The following is a 19,801-nucleotide window of genomic DNA, read 5'->3' on the forward strand; positions in this document are numbered from 1 at the left end:
AGGCAAGTCGCTCTGCTATCAGATTTTGCCGTCGATTGCCAGAGAACTCACCATGGTCATCGTCATCTCGCCACTTCATGCCCTTGTTGCTGATCAGGCAAGGCTTGTTTGCACTACGTGTGGGAAATCGTTTTTTGTATTTTTCGAGATCGAGCGACCGTCTTTTTACGGCTCTCGCCCCCCTCCCCATTCAGATTGCCGGTCGGATCGTCGATGGTGTATGAAAGTATGTTTTAAACCCACTGGAAAAAATGTTTTACACTGATCTGAAATGTAAGTTTTGCACGTGTATCAATTATTCAAACTGTTGTATCAATTATTGTAACTCTGGAAGTGACAAAGGCAGGCAGCGTGTGCACGGTTTCCGGTAACGTTACGTAGGTTTGTGGCACGCTTCGGGGTGGCCGTGCACTATTAACGTTGAAGTGTGAATTACTTCTCGCGGCAGTGTGAATAACTTCTCGCGAATACATTAATTGGCCGTCTGAAAGGCATTCTTAATCATTATTGCGTTTGTAGATACCGAAGAGTAGCAGGCCTCCTGGGAAGCCAATTTCGCCTAGCCCGTACAAGCTTTCCGGTGTATATTCCTTTCCCGGCATATATTCCTTTCCCGGCATATTCCCGGTTAAAAATCGGGAATCGACCTACCGCCTCCCCCCCCCCCCCAAAAAAAATTGCCAAGCTTCCCAGAGAGGCCGGTGAAGGAGGCTAGGTGATCATAAGGTATGCTGAAGTAGTTAGTTTAGATGAGCCATCTTTTCCCTGAAGGCTGCTATTGACGGCACGGTTACTGTCTCTGCGGGTAATGAATTCCATTCCAGAATTGTTCTTGGGAAGAAACTCATTTGTCTATATGTAGTTCTGCAACGAGGGATGACATAGGTCAAGGGATGTACGTTTCTTGTAAGTCGAGTTTGTCGCTTTACGGTAGGGGGGCTATTCGTGTTGACAGTTACGATTCCGTGATGGATCTTGAAAAAGGTAATGAGTCTGGCCCTTTTCCTTCTTTGTTGCAATGTTTCCCACTGGAGACTTTCTAACATTTCTTATTTAAAACTTTTAGTAGGAACTGGGAACCTTTCTCTCTCGAGAGATGAAGATAGATCTCATACTGCTACATTATGTGGGTGATCAGTGACTCACTGCCTTTTGACCCTGGGTCATACCATTATCATCAACATGGCCGCCGCAGACCAAAAACCCCACGTCAGCGCAGTTCATCCTCGTTCCTACCAAGACGAGAGCTATCTGCACGGTTTTCTTGGAACTGTGGGTGACTTACAGAAGGATGGGGCTTTTCAAGACGTCGTCCTTGAAGTCGAGGGCCGGCGGTTTCCCTGCCATCGGCTTGTTCTGTCCGCGGCTAGCCCCTACTTCAGGGCCATGTTTACAAGTGACATGGCGGAAAGTCGTCAGAAGACGGTTGTTTTACAGGTAGGGTTGGCGTGACGTGTGGTTAGACTAGAGTATGTATAACAGGTAACATATTAAGATGTAGCGTATTACAGAGAAGGTGTAAAACAGGTGAATCCCATTTTTTACCCATCTTCCCTTTGATGTGCCCCCCTCCCCACCTACTACTAGTTAATATTGACCTCTTTGGTATTTAGGGGTTAAAGGTCAACTTTGCTGGTCAAGAATGAGTGCATTGGTATCAGAAACACTTTTTATGTATGAATAATAAAGATTATGTGTCTATGAAATTGGGATTGAAAACTTTACCTTCATTATAATAAAAGAAATATATGTACCTTGAAAATGATACCTTATGTGTTGAGCATTTGAGCATTGTTATATTATTTTGTTCTGCAGGGTTTGGATGCAGGCATGTTTTGGGAGATTCTGAGTTACATATACTCTGGAACCCTCCATGTGTCCCTGGACAAAGTGCAGCCCCTGTACCAGGCAGCTGACCTCCTCCAACTGGACTATGTGAGAGACACCTGCAGCAGCTACATGGCCATGAACGTGGAGCGCTCCACCTGTGTGGACCAGTACAAGTTTGCTGATGTTTTCTCCATTGACATTGTCCGAAAAGCTTGTCTGCAGTTGATCCATAGAAACTTTGTTGAGGTGGGTCTGAATAATTCTGAATTTAAGTTCGCGGAGATTTAATTTTGGGTAGCCCGAATGGACTTTTCACAGTGGTTTTAATTTTTGGGTAGCACCATGCACTTTACTCTCTCACTGCCATAATAAAATGTTCACGGTGGTTTTAAGTTCGCGTTTAAGCGGACGGCGCAAAAACTGCGAACATTAAACCACCGCGAATGTTTCTGCGTTTACAGTATTTTACTAGTAGGTCACTACACTGTATAAATTCCTCTTATACAAGGGTGGTCGGAGTCTGTCATAAGAGTTTATAAAAATGACTTTGTACATTAAAAACTTCTACAGTTCCCTTCCTTGTGTAAGAGAGTGAGAGGTATTATAGAAAAACAATATAAAATAGAATACCACTTTCAGTGTTATTTTGTGAGTTTAACAAGGTCTTAACCAGCCAGTACCAATATCAATGAAATTGTATTTTTCTCAATGCCATATCATGTACTCTGCACCTCCACAGGTTGCCTCCAGTGATGAGTTCTGCAGCCTGAGTGTGAATCAGCTGACTGAGATCATCAGCCACGATGAGCTGGATGTTGAAGAGGAGACAACAGTGTATGGGGTTGTACTGAGATGGGTACAGCACAGCAAGGAGGATAGGTAAGTAAAAGGTTGTTTTTAATGACATAACATTCAAGAATTTTCAACAGCAATGTATAGAATGTCTCCTAAATCCACCTGTACCCTGTACCCTACAGACTGCACCACCTACCCAGCATCCTTCCTCACATCCGCTTCAACCTGCTGACCTCAGACGACAAGGCAGCCATCTTGGAACACCCCCTGGTCACGGAGTATCCTGGGAGTTCTGACTACATCAGGAATGCAGTACAGAATGGGAACCCCAACCAGAACCCGAGGGTTGGGCTTACCATGGAGATGGCTCTTCTGTTCAGTACAGAACCTGGGTCAGTAAATACCTTTCTCTTTTGCCTGTCTTTCCATGTCATTAACAGTAATGTACTAGTACTGAAGCCTTGAATTCTGCAAGGTTAGACTTGATATCATTAGTAGTGCATGCTGTGACTTTCGCCTCATCCTTTAGAAAACGTTTGGCTTTGTTGTCCAGTATCTCTGGAGTTTGCAATGTATTTTATTCCTTTCCAGTTCCAATGAGATCCTCTTCATGAACCCTCAGGAAGGAAAGTACATCAGCTGTAGTTACAACCCTGAGGGCCTCCCTGATTCCTCTGCCATGACAGTCACCACTGATAACAACATTTACATCCTGGAAACTAAAGAATTAGAGAACGAAAATCAGCTGTCCCTGTATAACCGATACAACCATGCAAAGAATCTGTGGGAAAATGAGGCTATGTCCTCAGTATGTAAGTGGCCGGGAAAGTTCAAACCCAACAACCCCCTTGTTGAAGTTAATGGGATTTTGTACCACATTGCTGGTGTTAGAAATATGTATTGGTTGCAGATGAGAAAGTACAACTGGCACACGAACCAGTGGCAGGATTGTGCAGAGTTGAGACTTGACGATACCGACCGGTACAGTGCCGTATTGCCCTGCGGCGCACAACTCTATTTCCTCACAAGGGAGGCATTGCATTGCTATGACCCAAGGGAGGACAAATGGAGTAAGCGGACAGCACCTTGGGTTATTTATGAAGTCGATACAGCCGTTGTCATGGGAACAGAGATTTTCTGCACAGATTGTGAATTCACCCAGACTATGGTGTACGACACAGAGTCAGACTGTTGGCAGAAACTGCCGGGCTGGGAGTCGCTGCATGTAGATGAATCTGATATTGATCTTTGTCTAATTTTTTTTGCACTGGAGAACCAGCTGCACGTATTGTTAAGTTATAATAATGAGTTCGAAGATGTATATCGAGTATATGTGTACGACAGGTCTGCTGATACCTGGAGAGACTTGAAGGCCACCCTGCCAAATAAGAGTTATGCAATGTATGGTTCTCATCCTGTGGCACGTATTTCCCTACCGTATCTTAATGGGGAATAAAAAATTCCTTACCCATTTGAGCGTTGATATGCAGGATACGGACCCATTAGATTACTTTGTACTGCATTGAATAATTAGAAAAAGAAAATTGATGTTTGATAAAAACGTTGCTTCTTTAACATTCTTGAGGTATATTTTATGCCCAGCAAGATGTTCTGTGTCAGACACCATACCCTTTATATGTCTTTCGCGGTTATTGCTCATTTATTGTAGTTTCAGGCAGCAGGACTCTTAGGTTACTTTGTACTGCATTGAATACTATGAAGAGCACTTTGATGTTTGGTAAAAACGTCGCTTCTCTATCATTGATGAGGATATTTCATGACCAGCAATATGTTCTGTGTCTTATTATGAACAGACACCATACTCTGTATACACCTGTCGCGTTTATTGTTCATATATTCTATTTTCACTCCCTTAGTAAAATTAACTTTGCGTATTTTTTATCGATTACCTAGAATGTTAGTCTGACTAAGTTACACGCCTACTGGTTAGGCCATTACGGTCTTCATAAAGCTCAGGACTTTTCCTTTAGAGTCTAAATGAAAGTTACACATGTTTATTAAGATTGTACTTGTTTTTGAATAGACTTTGAATAGACTTAATATAATCATCACTAACACGAGATTGGTATTTAACCATATTTACACCAGTTTATGTTTCCATTTACAATGCATATCTTTTTTGTATCATTTTAAAAACAATAAATATCATCTGATACAAAAAGTCGTCCATTCGCCAAGTGATATTTTGTTTAATGCTCGTTGTAGAGGTACGCACAGGTTGACGTCACACTTAAAGAAAGATACAGAAATGCGTAACATAAAATTTGGTCCAATATTAAGCCATCAGCAGGCCCAACATCTGATTACTTAATGACGTTACCCAAATTCACATCCATGGCTAGCCCTTGATATTAGCCTCCGGCTAGTTTGGTAGCCCTGGCTGTATTTTTATCTATACAGCCGAATAAATCAAATCACTTTCTGCCAAGACGTGACAACATACGTACCTCCATACCTAATCCCTTAAATTCCAGGTCGTTGGGGGGCAAAGTGGCTATGAAGACACGGCGGCCATCTTGGAACACTCCTTGGTCAAGCAGGATCGTGGGAGCTGTGAGGTCATTAAGGACATCTTATTACAGAGAGAGAATTTCAACATGAAACCAAGGCTTGGGATGACAACGGAAATGGTTATGCTATCTGATATAGAGTATGTACACACTTCTTCGCTTGGTTTTTCATGATTATGTCGGTAACAATCTTAGCGAAATGCCATTCCATACTTTGTGTTCCTACAATACAACTTCCACATTGTCAGTCATATAGGTAACCTCTGAATGTTATTCACACTTACACTTTATACGAACTTTTCTCTGAGTCTGCAAGGCTTGATTTGATTGATGCAATTTGTACATGTTATGATACATAGAACTTTTCCAATCAGTTTCATTGACAGTCTATGATGTATTTGTTTCAGGTCAGAAGACCTCCTGTACATGAATCCTCGGAAAGGGACGTACATCACCTGCAGTTATGACTACCTCCCAGCTTCCACGGGCATGACAGTCACAACTGATAACAACATTTATATGCTGGAAAATGAGGGGGAGGATTACGATAATTTGGCAATTTTTAAGTACAACCATGCAGAGAATATGTGGGGGCATGATGGTATGTCCGCAGTATCTGAATTCCCAAATGAAGGCGCAGGATTCCTTGTTGAAGTTGATCGGATTTTATATTACGTTTCTACTGATCGCGGAGAAGACATTGGATTGGTACGGATAAGAAAGTACAATCGGCACGCGGACCAGTGGCAGGAGTGTTCACAGCTGCAACTTGACATAGCAGTCGATGAAAGCTTGGCGTTATCCTGTGGTACACACCTCTATTTTATCATGAGGTCAGTAATGCATTGCTACGACCCAAGCCAGAACTGTTGGTGCGATTGCACCCCACCCAATCTTACAGCTCGTTTCTCACATTTCACAGCTGTTGCCATAGGAACAGAGATCTTCTGCACAGCTTTTCAATTCACTCAGACTATGGTGTACGACACACAGTCAGACTGCTGGCAGAAACTGCAAGGCTGGACAAACCCAGAAGCCCTTAGTGTCAGTCATCTTCCCAGTCTTTTCGTACTGGAGAACCAGCTGCACATATTGTTGAAGGTCTATGGCAAACACGGAACGTGCAACTATCTGGTATATGTGTACGACAGGTCTGCTGATGCCTGGAGAGACTTAAAGGCCACCCTGCCTAATAAGGAGTATTATGCACCAGCTCCCATGTGCCCTGTGGCACGTATATACGTACCATATCTTAAAGGGGCGCAAAAACACATCACTTCTTACGCTTTTCAGGTTAATTTGCAGGATAAAAATGCATAGAATACAGAGCAGTGCAGTCTTTTTCATGACATAAGGATACCCAGACTACAGGACAGGGCTGTTTAATGACATTTTGTTTAGATCTTGGGTTTTACTGAATGCTGTACATAGTGCAATAGGTTTACTAGATACTTTTGTACAAATTTAACAGAGAAAAATCCTTTTTTTTCTTATAGAACTACTGAACTAATGCTCCGTGTTTTAATATCTAACTTAAGTTTGTATTATTTTTACTTGAATAGAAGACGTTTCACAAACTTCAATCCTGTTAAAATACCTGCTGCTGAAGAAGTTCTTTTATGAAGTCTTTATGACTTTATCATCATCTTTTATTCGTTTTCTATTGATTAAGCAAGTAAACCAAAATTTAGCATGTTTGTTGGTTTAAGGTTCATACTTATGTAAGATACCCAATTTTACAATAAACCCATTATTAACTTCTTGGATGTTTCTGTTTCATAACCTGACCAAGGAACAGCTGTTTCCAACAAATTTAAAGCAGTTGGGTCATAGAACAGCTAATCACTACTACGTTACATAGCTGCTTATCTGACCAACCGACAAACATACAACAAAAATCTTCAAATCTCTTTATTGTAAATTGTGGCCGTATTTCCACTACAAAATCAACTCCGAGGTTATCGGCACGTAAAACAGATTCTTTCTGCCAGGGTAACATTGGTCATATACATCTTAAGGTAAGCATCCTTAACAGATGATGCTGATGGCACACTTACTGCTACATTATGTGGGTAATTAGTGTAAGTCTTGGCTACCTACCCTTTGACCCCCTGTTTATGACATCATCATCAACATGGCCGCTGCACACCAAAAACCCCACGTCAGCGCAGTTCGTCCTCGTTCCTACCAAGACGAGAGCTATCTGCACGGGTTTCTTGGAACTGTGGGCGACTTGCAGATGGCTGGGGCATTTCAGGATGTCGTCCTTGAATTCGAGGGCCGGCGGTTTCCCTGCCATCGGCTTGTTCTGTCCGCGGCCAGCCCCTACTTCAGGGCCATGTTTACAAGTGACATGGTGGAACGTCGTCAGAAGACGGTTGTTTTACAGGTAGGGTTGGTGTGATGTGTATTGAAAAATAGTAAAACAGGGAACTTCCATAGGCTAAACAGGGGGAACTCATTGTTTACCCCAGCCAACGAGAGTTGCTTTCTTTTGATGTTTGCATTTGCTTCGCCCCCCTCCCCACTTTGATACTGTTTAGGGGCTAAGGGTTGAACTGCTGATTTTTATGTTCTTCCTCTAATATTCTTCTTATTCTTCTTTAATTTTTGTGGATGCCTCTGAAACATTCTGTGATCTAAATAAAATACAACACTATTCTGTATTGCCATCTGTCCCTCGGGTGATATGAAATACCCCTTGCTGTACTATACTAGTACATTCATGCTGTGTGTTTGAACATTGTCATAATGTTGTATTATCCTGCAGGGTTTGGATGCAGGCGTGTTTGAGGAGATCCTGAGTTACATCTACTCGGGAACACTCCATGTGTCCCTGGACAAAGTGCAGCCCCTATATCAGGCAGCCGACCTCCTCCAACTGGACTATGTGAGAGACACCTGCAGCAGCTACATGGCCATGAACGTGGAGCGCTCCAACTGTGTGGACCTGTACAAATTTGCTGATGTCTTCTCTGTAGATATTGTGCAAAAAGCTTGTCTGCAGTTGATCCATAGAAACTTTGTTGAGGTGGGTTTGATATGTTCATGGTGAACCTTTCATGGTAGATCACTTCAGTTTATGACTTATAGAAGGGTTGTTGGAATCTGTCATGAAATTCTAGAAGAATATGTTTGAGACTTTGAGTGTTAAAAACTCATTGTAAATGTTTCTGCAGGCTGTACCATTTGTTGTAAAAGTTTTTTTTTTATTTAGGGGATGTCGTGTACAATATTATACTATAAGCTGTTCTCTGAAAACTATAAAAGAATATAAGGATAGCAAGACCCACTTTTCAAATTCAGTGGTGATTTTTTTCAGTTTAACCGAGGAGGTTATGACCATCCCTTACCAATCAACAGTCCGCAGTACCATACGTGTACATGTGCTCTGCACCTCCACAGGTTGCCTCCAGTGAAGAGTTCTGCAGCCTGAGTTTGAATCAGCTGACTGAGATCATCAGCCATGATGAGCTGGATGTTAAAGAGGAGACGACAGTGTGGGAGGCTGTGGTGAGATGGGTGCAGCACAGCAGGGAGGACAGGTGGGTGTCAGTGTTTTCTAGTTGAGTATTTTGCTTTTGATGTACATTTAGCATGTAAAATGTAAAAAGAAGATTATGAAATTGTTTAGAAGCTGATGTATCACTAAAAAATCAGCTGAACCAACCTCTACCCTGTACCCTATAGACTGCAGCACCTACCCAGCATCCTCCCTCATATCCGCTTCAACCTGATGACCTCAGATGACACGGCAGCCATCTTGGATCACCGCCTGGTTAGGGAGGATCCTGGGAGTTCTGAGGTCATCAGGAATCAGATACAGAAGGGGAGTCCCAACCTGAAGCCGAGGCTCGGGATGACTACAGAAATGGCTATTCTGTACCCTAGGTCAGCATATACTTATACGTTTGATGTGAATAATCACTGCACCATATATTTTCTTATGTTACACATTTCCACTGTGTCAGTCATGTAATTGTCCTTACATCTAATTGAATTTTTTTTCAAGAGGCTACAGGTTTGATAGATGACACTAGTACAGGCTCTGATTTTGGCCTTATTCCTGTAAAAAGTTTTTTTACTGTTTTGTTTTTTTACAGTTCACGGTTTGGAAGCTCCAAAAGACTCCTCTTCATGAACCCTCAGGAAGAAAAGTTCATCAGATGCAGGTACAGTCAAGATGACATGCCTGATTTCTCTGCTATGACAGTCACCAGTGAAAACGACATCTACATGCTGCAAACTGAAGAATTAGAGGAAGAGAATCAACTGTCCCTGTTTAAGTACAACCATGCAGAAAACGTGTGTGAACCAGCAGGTGTGTCCTCTATATCTAAGGGACCAGAAGATGACTTGTGCTGCCATTGGTATTACCTGTATGAAGTTGATCGCATTTTGTACTACATTTTGTTTAATCCTGAAGCAGACAGACCATTGGTGCAGGTGAGAAAGTACAACCAGAACACAAACCAGTGGCAGGAGTGTTCACAGCTGCAACTTCCTGATAATATTTGGAACAGTGCAGTATTGCCCTGCGGTCCAAACCTGTATTTCCTCTCAACCAAGGAAATATATCGCTACGATCCAAGCGAGGACAAGTGGTGCAGGCGAACACCACTGTGGACCTTGAATGAATTCGATACAGCCGTTGCCATGGGAACTGAGATTTTTTGCACAGATATTTCATTTAAACAGACTATTGTGTATGATACAGAGGCAGACAGCTGGCAAAAACTGCAAGGCTGGCCAATCCCAGACATCTTTGCTGTTCATGGTCTTCCAATTTTATTCGTACTGGAGAACCAGTTGCACATATTGTTAACCTGTATTAGCAACTCCGGGGAACAATACGTATATCTCATATATGTTTATGACAGGTCTACTGATGCCTGGAGAGAGTTGAAGGCAAATCTGCCTAATAGGGAGTATTATGCATGTGGTTCTTTTTCCCCTGTGGCACGTATGTACCTACCATATCTAAAGGGGACATGAAGTACATCACTTCATACGCTTTCCAGTATTGATGTGCAGGATAAAAACACAGAGAGTACTAGACAGGACTGATAGATATTGGCTTTTGTGGAATGCTGAACAATGGGAATTAGATGTACTTTAAGAGTTAAGAAGAGTTACAGATTAAAATGCGTTCTTCTTTCATATAGAGAGGGGCATATTTCCATAAAACAACTAATTTGTGTCTAAAAGTCTAACAGCAGTAATTACAAGACACCATTACCCCTAGTGCCTTTACACTTAGTATACTGGCATTCATACTAATGTTTTGGTGACTAAGGGAGAATGGGAGACCCAATATAATAAAGTAACTAGTGTGTCACACAGGCGAAGATGCCACAATCTTTATGAAAAATTTACAATATAATTCTACTTGTATATTACATACATTAATTTTGTTTCCAGTGATTAATATTGTATTAGTTACTCACTTTTACACAGTGAATTAGAGAGTTATGCATATTAGATTAAAACCAGTTTAAATAGATGAATCTCCATATTACATCTAAGTGTTATATTTTTACCATATAAATATTTACTAATTGAAAGAAATAGCCATCGTTTTCTATGGTACTGTTATGTCTATAGCGCTATTGTATTTTCAAGAAGATAGCAGGTAAAGCATTTTTCTACATCCAGACCTGCTAACTTACTAAACATAGTTGAAACTCATTGTAACTCGTACAGGGCATATTTTTTATTCGAAACCAAAACTTAAATGAATGGCACAGAAAAAAAGCAGAACCTTTCCGCCAGCGGTATAAATATCGATATCGGTTTTCTATGTCTTACCGTTGGCGTCCTCCAACTCAAAGAATGCGCCTTTACCGCGACATTATGTGGGTAATCAGTAGAGGTTTGACCTTGAGGTCATGCATTCGTCATCAACATGGCCGCCGCAAACCGAGAACTCCACGTCAGCGCAGTTCGTCCTCGTTCCTACCAAGACGAGAGCTACCTGCACGGGTTTCTTGGAACTGTGGGTGACTTACAGAAGGCTGGGGTACTGCAGGATGTCGTCCTTGAAGTCGAGGGCCGGCGGTTTCCCTGCCATCGGCTTGTTCTGTCCGCGGCCAGCCCCTACTTCAGGGCCATGTTTACAAGTGACATGGCGGAAAGTCGTCAGAAGACGGTTGTTTTACAGGTAGCGTTGGCAACACGTGTGATTAAAATAGAGCGAAACAATGACCGTTTAAATGTGCTGTGTATCCTAGAGAACACATAAAACAATTGAAACTATTGGCTTTTAAAAACCAACATATGTTTAACTTCCCTTCGATGTACCCCTCGTTATGCCCCCCTCCCCACTTACTGACCTCATTGGTATCTAGGGGTTATAGGTCAACTTTACGAGCCACACATAATCATTATGAGCATCCATTTGAACTATAACAGAATGCTATCAGAAACATACCACTATATGTTCAAATAAAGATTATGTACATGAAATGAAAGAATGTGATGAAATTTGACAGTCCTATAACTAAGAATTTCTGATATATGTATATACTAGTAACGGTATATCCTGCTAATTATAGCATACGTTGAACAATTTTATGTTACATTGTTTTGTAGGGATTGGATGCAGGCATGTTAAGGGAGATCCTGAGTTACATCTACTCGGGAACCCTCCATGTGTCCCTGGACAAAGTGCAGCCCCTGTACCAGGCAGCCGACCTCCTCCAACTGGACTATGTGAGAGACAGCTGCAGCAGCTACATGGCCATGAGCGTGGAGCGATCCACCTGTGTGGACCTGTACAAGTTTGCTGATGTCTTTTCTGTTGAAAATGTCCGAAAAGCTTGTCAGAAGTGGATTGCCAGGCACTTTACTGAGGTTAGAATTGTGCTAAAATGATTAAAGCAGAAGGTTTGGTGTGAAATGTTTAATATACAGTGAATACAGCGGTGGTTATATGTTCGCGGATTTCACGGTGCCTGTTTCACGGCTGAGCTTTCATGAATAAACAAAGGTTCAAACAAAATGTACATGCACTCTGCACTTCCTTGTAGGTTGCCTCCAGTGAGTTCTGCAGCCTGAGCGTAAACAACTTAATTGAGATCATCAGCCACGATGAGCTGGATGTTAAAGAGGAGACAACAGTGTGGAAGGCTGTGGTGAGATGGGTGCAGCACAGAAGAAAGGACAGGTGGGTATTAGTGTTCTGTTGGTCAATGTCATGGTTTTAACATGTAATACCAAATAAATGTTTTAAAATGCAAGAAGATAGTGAAACATATTTGATCAAGAGTCTTCCGTGTTACTAAGAGATGGACTGCACCACCCCTACCATGAACCCTACAGAATGCATCACCTACCCACCATCCTCTCTCACATCCGCTTCAACCTGCTGACCTCAGACGACACGGCAGCCATTTTGGAACACCCCCTGGTCAGGGAGGATCCTGGGAGCTGTGAGGTCATCAAGAATGTGGTAAAGAAAGGGAACCCTAACCTGAAACCGAGGCTTGGGATGACTACAGAAATGGTTCTGCTGCTGAATCAAACCCCGGGGTAAGTGTTTGACTTTGTAAATAGTGAAGAATCCTTACACAGTATCATTTCACGTGTTTTGCAATAGATATACCATTTATTCATTCAGAACTATATATATTTAAGGACATTTATTAAGAGACCACAAGATAAGATTGGACAGAACAATACATTTCAACCTCATGTTTACTCTTATAGAACGTAAGAGTTTCTAGTTCAGTTTTATGTACATTTATTGATGTAATTTTTCTTCTCTAGTCACAACGAGGTCCTGTTCATGAACCCTCAGGAAGGGAAGTACATCAGCTGCAGCTACAAGTATGAAGATCTCCCTGAAGAGTCTTCAGTCGAGACAGTCACCACCGATAACGATATATATATCATGGAAATAAAATACTTAGAAGATGAGAAAAAGCTGTCCCTGTTAAAGTACAATCATGCAGAAAATGTGTGGGAACCTGCAGATGTGCCCTCAATTTCTATGGAACTGGAACATGATTCAAGCTGCCACATTTCTGAAATTGATGGGACTTTGTATTACCTTCCTATTGATGAAGATAGCTCTGTCTTGCGGATGAGTAAGTGGGACCAACACACGAAACAGTGGCTGGAGTGTTCGTCGCTACAATTTGAGGAATTTACATTTACGTATACATTCGAGAATCGCAATTCACTCTCTTTTACATTGTCCTGCGGTTCACACCTCTATTTCCTGACGAATGAGGAAATGCATCGCTACGACCCGAGCCAGGACCGGTGGAGCAAGCGGACCCCACCGATCGACATTCCTAACATCTGTACAGCTGTTGCCATGGGAACGGAGATTTTCTGCACAGATGTAGACTTCACCCAGACCATGGTGTACGACACAGAGTCAGACTGCTGGCACAAACTGCAAGGCCCAGAAAACCCTGATGTTGCTGATAATCGTAGTCCCTCTTTTTTCGTCTTGGGGAACCAGCTGCACGTATTGTTAATCTGTGTTGAAAGACCAATCATGCTCCGTGAAGGGCATCTGGTATATGTTTATGACAGGTCTGCAGATGCCTGGAGAGACCTGAAGGCCACTCTGCCTAATAGGAGATATGATAATGATGGTCCTCATTGGCCTGTGGCACGTATATACCTGCCATATCTTAAGGGGGCATAAAAACATAATTTCTCACGTTTTTTGTCGTTTGAGTGCAGGTTAAGGATGCATAGAGTGTCGGGCAGGGCTGATCAGCGACATTTTGTTTAGATCTCTAGTTTTGCTTAATGTATCGGCAGTGGGATTTGTATTGCAGTGCTTGATTTAATACCTTAATGTAATTTTACAGAAATGCTTCCATCATTTTTCTTATATGTCTTAAATCTAACAGCAATGATAACCAGGCTGACTGACATCCTAGTTAGTTGACCCTAGTGGTATTCGGTGAGGGTGAATGGGTGTAGGTGGATGCATGGGAGTCCAAGTAAGCTAAATATAACCAATACTTTATGTCCTTTATTGAACTTTTACCATTATATTACATATTATTCAAGTTACATACAGTTTTTTTATGCAGAATGTATGTGTTTATAGCGTGACAGGTATATTAGTTGGCATTAACGTTTGTAAACAAAGCCATGAGTAAAGTTAAGCACATTGGATTATATACATGTATTTCCAGATATGATTTTTATCCTTTTTGTTTAAATCTTAAACAATAAATATTTACTCGTAGAAAGAGAGCCGTCTTTTTGCTCTTTTCTGTACATGTCTTACGACTAATATTGCTTTGAAGAGGGTCATAAGTGAATTGTGTCATTATATCTTCAATGAAAACATCTTTTCGGAATTTTCTTAAAGTTGGAGGCCTTATCAGCATAACAAAATCACTACTTTATCACATTTATTGCATCTACTCTCGACAACAATGCAAAGACGTCATATCCAGTAACGTCACAACAACAACAACAAAGATGAATTATCTTTTAAAAGAGAAACTGGCGTAAAATTGGGTCCTCTAGTGTTAGATGCCAGCAGGCCCAACATCTGATTACTACATAGCATTAGATATCATTGTAAAATGTACTTTCTTACACATTATTTATGCGTGATCGTAGTTCGTAAATAAACTAGTGCGTTACACTACATGCCAAGGCCGTATTTATTCTTCCGTGCACAACAGGGAGGTGAAAACTGTGGTGAATAGTAGAGGAATACATCAATATTTATACTGTTCAAGTTGAATCACAATGCTTCTTCGGCCGGCGTGAATTTGCGCCTTGATACTGTTACCGGGAAATGCCTTTGCGTTGCCTGCAATTCTATGACATCCGATGAGGTGTCAAATCGAAGTGGTTTTATCGAAGAACGAGCCGGCAAACCTTTGGCCATTTTCAGATATTTTGTAGGTTTTACCCTTTACTTCAACATAATTCATTCTTTTAAATTGGTTATGCACCCTGTTATAAACTTCGAGGCGCCAAACCTCCTCACTTTGAGGTCCTTAACCATGTAAAGCCGATATGCGAAAAACGATGTACTGAGATCTTATGTGGGTAATCAGAGTTTGTCTACTCAAACTTTGACCATAAGGTTAATCATCATCATCAACATGGCTGCCGCAGACCAAGAACCCCACGTCAGCGCAGTTCGTCCTCGTTCCTACCAAGACGAGAGCTATCTGCACGGGTTTCTTGGTACTGTGGACGACTTACAAGAGACTGGGGTACTGCAGGATGTCGTCCTCGAAGTCGAGGGCCGGCGGTTTCCCTGCCATCGGCTTGTTCTGTCCGCGGCCAGCCCCTACTTCAGGGCCATGTTTACAAGTGACATGGCGGAAAGTCGTCAGAAGACCGTTGTTTTACAGGTAGGGTTGGCGTGACGTGTGGTTTGAATAGAGTGAAACAAAGAACGTTCAAATGTCTATGCATCCCAGAGAACACATAAAACAATTGAAACTCTTGGTTTATCAAAACCAACAAATGTTTAACTTTCCTTCGATGTGCCCCTAGCTATGCCCCCCCTCCCCACTCACTGACCTCATTGGTATTTAGGGGTTAAAGGTCAACTTTGCGGGCCACACATTATCATTAGGCCACAGCAAGTAAATTTTATGGATGACATCCTCTGCAGACTGCAAAATTAGTGCGATAGGGCGAAAAAAACAAGATGGGTGAAAAAAAAAACAAGATGGCTACATTTTCAAAAATGGGCACCATAAAGTTGTTATGAATGTTGTAACAGAAATAAGGGACAAAACATGGTATTAGAGCCAACAAGGCATTCATTCCTGTTTTTAAGACATGTACTGGTGTGGTAAAAGTGACACTAGTGTGGTAAACGGGCATCACCAACAAAGTTGGTAACCATACTCATGGCTTCCATATTTGTGTCACTTTTACAACTATCCAATAAGTTTCATTTCTACAACTACAGTCCTGGGTACCTCGCAAGTGTCACTTCTGCAAGTACAATTATTAGGCTACAACAGAACATATTTCCTCATTTTGGTACTTTATCGTCATGTGGACCATTCCTGCAGAAGAAAAAAATTCTTGTTTTTTCTTCTGAAATCAGGCGAAAATTAATGCGCGCGCTGATGTCATCCATAAAATTTACTTGCTGTGGCCTTATGAGCATCTGTTTTAACTATAACAGAATTACTACCAGAAACATATTACTGTATGTTCAAATAGTAGAAATTATGTAGATGTAATAAAAGAATGTGATGAAATTTGACAGTCCTATGAGAATTTGTGATATATATTTCCCTGCTATATAACAGTTTATCCTGATAATGATTCACTGCTAGTATATGGCATACTAGTACATTGAACAATTTTATGTTATATTGTTTTTCAGGGCTTGGATGCAGGTATGTTTGGGGAGATCCTGAGTTACATCTACTCGGGAACCCTCCATGTGTCCCTGGACAAAGTGCAGCCCCTGTACCAGGCAGCCGACCTCCTTCAACTGGACTATGTGAGAGACACCTGCAGCAGCTACATGGCCATGAACGTGGAGCGCTCCAACTATCTGGACCTGTACAAGTTTGCTGATGTCTTCTTTGTGGACAATGTCAGGAAGTGTTGTCTGCAGTCGATCGCCAAACACTTTACTGAGGTTAGCCTTTGCAATGAGGTTAAATATTGTCATATTACTTTAACTTCTTTGGTCTACATTATGTGTCAGGCAAATGGTATTTATGTTGCACAAACTGCAATGGGGATTTAAAAAGATGAAATAAGAAATGAAGCTTGCAGTGAGGTATATATTTTGAGGAGAATACTCTGTAGCTCCAGCATAACAATAAAGTGTTGGCATTTTTTTTGGCAATTTTGTTGGTAATGGTTTTGTCATAACTGATTTCTTCTGTGCCGTGTGCTTGCTTAGTAAATTAATTATACCGGCTATATTGGTATAGAATAAGAGTATTTGCTTTTTTTTCATGTAGCTTTATATATGTCAGATTAAGATCAAGTTTGATTCACACATTTCTGCAGTACATGTACACCCAGTACCTCCACAGGTTGCCTCCAGTGAGAAGTTCTACAGCCTGAGTGTGAATCAGCTGACTGAGATCATCAGCCACGATGAGCTGGATGTTAAAGAGGAGACAACAGTGTGGGAGGCTGTGGTGAGATGGGTGCAGCACAGCAGGGAGGACAGGTTGGTGTCAGTGTTCTATAGTTGGATATTGTGGTTTGAACATGATATCAAACATCTTTTACTGCAAAGCTGCTGTGTTACGAAGAAATCAGCTTTACCCACCCATGCCCTCTACCCAACAGACTGCACCACCTACCCAGCATCCTCCCTCACATCCGCTTCAACCTGCTGACCTCAGACGACATAGCAGCCATCTTGAATCACCCCCTAGTCAGGGAGGATCCTGGGAGTCCTGAGGTCATCAGCAATGTGACACAGAAAGGGAACCCCAAACTGAAACCGAGGCTTGGGATGTTCACGGAAATGGCCCTGTTGAAGAATCGGGCCTGGGGGTTCGTATATACTTACTTGATTAGCTATGAAAAATCCTGGAACAATATCATTCCACATTTTGTCGGCCTAAAATGGATGTACTGTTAGTCTCTTCAGGATAAAGTGAAACTGTAATTTCCAACACAAGAAAATCTTCATCTTATTTCTACTTATACTGAAGAATGAGCTAAAAAAAATAAGGTATGATAGCACTGTGACTGTCCATATTGTGATTTCAGCCTCATCCTTATAGAAAGATATCGATTTCCAATCCAGCTTTATTAACAGTTATCTTTCCAATGTATTTTGTGATTCTCTAGATCCAATGAGTTCCTCTTCATGAACCCTCGGGAAGAGAAATACATCAGCTGCAGCTACGATCTCCCCCGGTTCCAGGACATGACAGTCACCAGTGATAATGACATCTATATCCTGAAAACTACAAATAAGTTTCAACTGTCCCTGTTTAAATACAACCATGAAGAGAACGTGTGGGAACAAGCAAGTGTATACTCTAATGTAAATAATACTACAGATGACATATGGGAGACACACTTTCATGCAGTTGATAGGGTTTTATATTACTTTCCTGTTGAGGAAGATCGACCTTTGCTACAGATGATAAAGTTTAATCCGCACACGAACCAGTGGCAGGAATGTTCACAGCTGCAACTCAGCGAAACGATATTCCGCGGTGAAACAGTGTCCTGTGGTTCACACCTCTATTTCATCAGAAGAGAGGAATTGCATCGCTACGACCCAAGCCAGGACCGGTGGAACGAGCTGACCCCATCAACCACCATGCTTGATGTCTTCACAGCCGTTGCCATGGGAACAGAGATTTTCTGCACAGATATGGGCTTCAGTCAGACTATTGTGTACGACACAGAGTCAGACACCTGGCAGAAACTGCAAGGCTGGCCGAACCCGGGTAACAGTGATGTTAATTACCGTCCAAGTCTTTTTGTAATGGAGAACCAGCTGCATATATTGTTGGAAGTTAACGACACTGTGGGACAAACGCCACCTGCATCAAACGATAATCTGGTATATGTGTATGACAGGTCTGCTGATGCCTGGAGAGGCTTGAAGGCCACTCTACCGAATAAGAGATATATTACACAGTTCCCAGTTGCACGTATGTACCTACCATATCTTAAGGATGTATAAGAACATTACAGTACTTATTGTCAGCCTTACTGTGCAGGTGAAGGGCACATAGAGTGCCGGGACAGGACTATCATGCTACATTTTTGTTTCGACCTCTGTTTTGCGGAATACCCAAATATTGGGAGAAACTTTGAGGTACATATAAGCTTTAAAGTAGCACTTTGATCTTTGATAAAAGTTATGTTACTCTCGTATAGATAAGGGGATATGTTTCATGACCGACTGAGTGTTCTGTGTCTTGATGTGTCTTGAAATCTAATAGCAGTAATGAACAGACATACTCCACAGCTGTTTTACGGTTGTTGTACATGTTGATGATGTATGTGTAGTGTGAGAAGGTGTGTTTTTTTCATGACCTAATATGTTAGCCTGACAAAGTTGTACTTTTAACAGCTCTTCACTGTTGAGGGCATCAGGAGGCCACAGATCTCTGGAATAACGCTTAAGAGGCTGGTTGAAAGTGTGGCATGTTCATTAGAATTACACCAGTTTTTGACTGCAGACTAAATCCAACAAAATCAACACACGAGATTGTGATTCAACTCTGTTTACGCCAGTTTCTGTTTCTGTTTGCAGTTTATAACGTTATATTTATTGTATCATTTTCAACAATAAAGATCTACTGATGATACAATGAATTATCCCTTTGGCAACTTCGGTTTCAAACCTCTTTCACGGTAAAGGTTGATAACATATTCATAGAAAGATACAAAGAGTTATAACGTTAGTTCCAATATTGGCCATTAGCTGGCCCAACAGCTCACATCTATAACGTTATATCGTTTCATAGATTCAAATCCGACCAAGGCGTACCGACATACTGCAGGCTGAAAACTCCCTCTTGTAACCAACATGTGGGACATATTTCCAGTATCAAACCAATACATACGGCACATAAATAAAAGCTTCCTGCCCGCGGCAAAAATGTTATGGGAGGCATCCTTCTATCTCGAGAGATAAAATCTTACTGCGACATTACGTGGGTAATCAGTACTCTACCTTTGACCCCGGGTCA

At 41.6% G+C, this 19,801-nt stretch overlaps 5 protein-coding genes across 5 annotated transcripts; all 5 read left to right on the forward strand.

Annotated features, from left to right (window-relative positions):
• Positions 1 to 1,182: 1,182 nt before the first annotated feature.
• Positions 1,183 to 4,121, forward strand: LOC118423828 (kelch-like protein 21). Its single transcript, XM_035832097.1, has 5 exons — positions 1,183 to 1,437; positions 1,816 to 2,076; positions 2,570 to 2,709; positions 2,808 to 3,017; positions 3,217 to 4,121. Exons 1-5 carry the CDS (start codon positions 1,183 to 1,185, stop codon positions 4,079 to 4,081), a joined length of 1,731 nt encoding a protein of 576 aa, XP_035687990.1. The 3' UTR covers positions 4,082 to 4,121.
• A 1,029-nt stretch (positions 4,122 to 5,150) lies between these two features.
• Positions 5,151 to 6,917, forward strand: LOC118423838 (kelch repeat and BTB domain-containing protein 7-like). Its single transcript, XM_035832118.1, has 2 exons — positions 5,151 to 5,296; positions 5,564 to 6,917. The coding sequence occupies exons 1-2, from the start codon at positions 5,244 to 5,246 to the stop codon at positions 6,474 to 6,476; spliced, it is 966 nt and encodes a 321-aa protein (XP_035688011.1). The 5' UTR covers positions 5,151 to 5,243; the 3' UTR covers positions 6,477 to 6,917.
• Positions 6,918 to 8,850: 1,933 nt separating this feature from the next.
• LOC118423835 lies at positions 8,851 to 10,711 on the forward strand. Its single transcript, XM_035832116.1, has 2 exons — positions 8,851 to 9,047; positions 9,260 to 10,711. The coding sequence occupies exons 1-2, from the start codon at positions 8,893 to 8,895 to the stop codon at positions 10,149 to 10,151; spliced, it is 1,047 nt and encodes a 348-aa protein (XP_035688009.1). The 5' UTR covers positions 8,851 to 8,892; the 3' UTR covers positions 10,152 to 10,711.
• Positions 10,712 to 11,243: 532 nt separating this feature from the next.
• LOC118423824 (kelch repeat and BTB domain-containing protein 2-like) lies at positions 11,244 to 14,368 on the forward strand. Its single transcript, XM_035832092.1, has 5 exons — positions 11,244 to 11,316; positions 11,748 to 12,008; positions 12,185 to 12,321; positions 12,477 to 12,686; positions 12,924 to 14,368. The coding sequence occupies exons 1-5, from the start codon at positions 11,266 to 11,268 to the stop codon at positions 13,813 to 13,815; spliced, it is 1,551 nt and encodes a 516-aa protein (XP_035687985.1). The 5' UTR covers positions 11,244 to 11,265; the 3' UTR covers positions 13,816 to 14,368.
• Positions 14,369 to 15,246: 878 nt separating this feature from the next.
• Positions 15,247 to 18,706, forward strand: LOC118425087 (kelch-like protein 18). Its single transcript, XM_035833906.1, has 6 exons — positions 15,247 to 15,502; positions 16,498 to 16,758; positions 17,165 to 17,232; positions 17,937 to 18,107; positions 18,351 to 18,547; positions 18,681 to 18,706. The coding sequence occupies exons 1-6, from the start codon at positions 15,248 to 15,250 to the stop codon at positions 18,704 to 18,706; spliced, it is 978 nt and encodes a 325-aa protein (XP_035689799.1). The 5' UTR covers position 15,247.
• The last annotated feature ends 1,095 nt before the right edge of the window (positions 18,707 to 19,801 follow it).

Source organism: Branchiostoma floridae, chromosome 10 (genome assembly GCF_000003815.2).
Source record: "Branchiostoma floridae strain S238N-H82 chromosome 10, Bfl_VNyyK, whole genome shotgun sequence".
NCBI lineage: Eukaryota > Metazoa > Chordata > Leptocardii > Amphioxiformes > Branchiostomatidae > Branchiostoma > Branchiostoma floridae.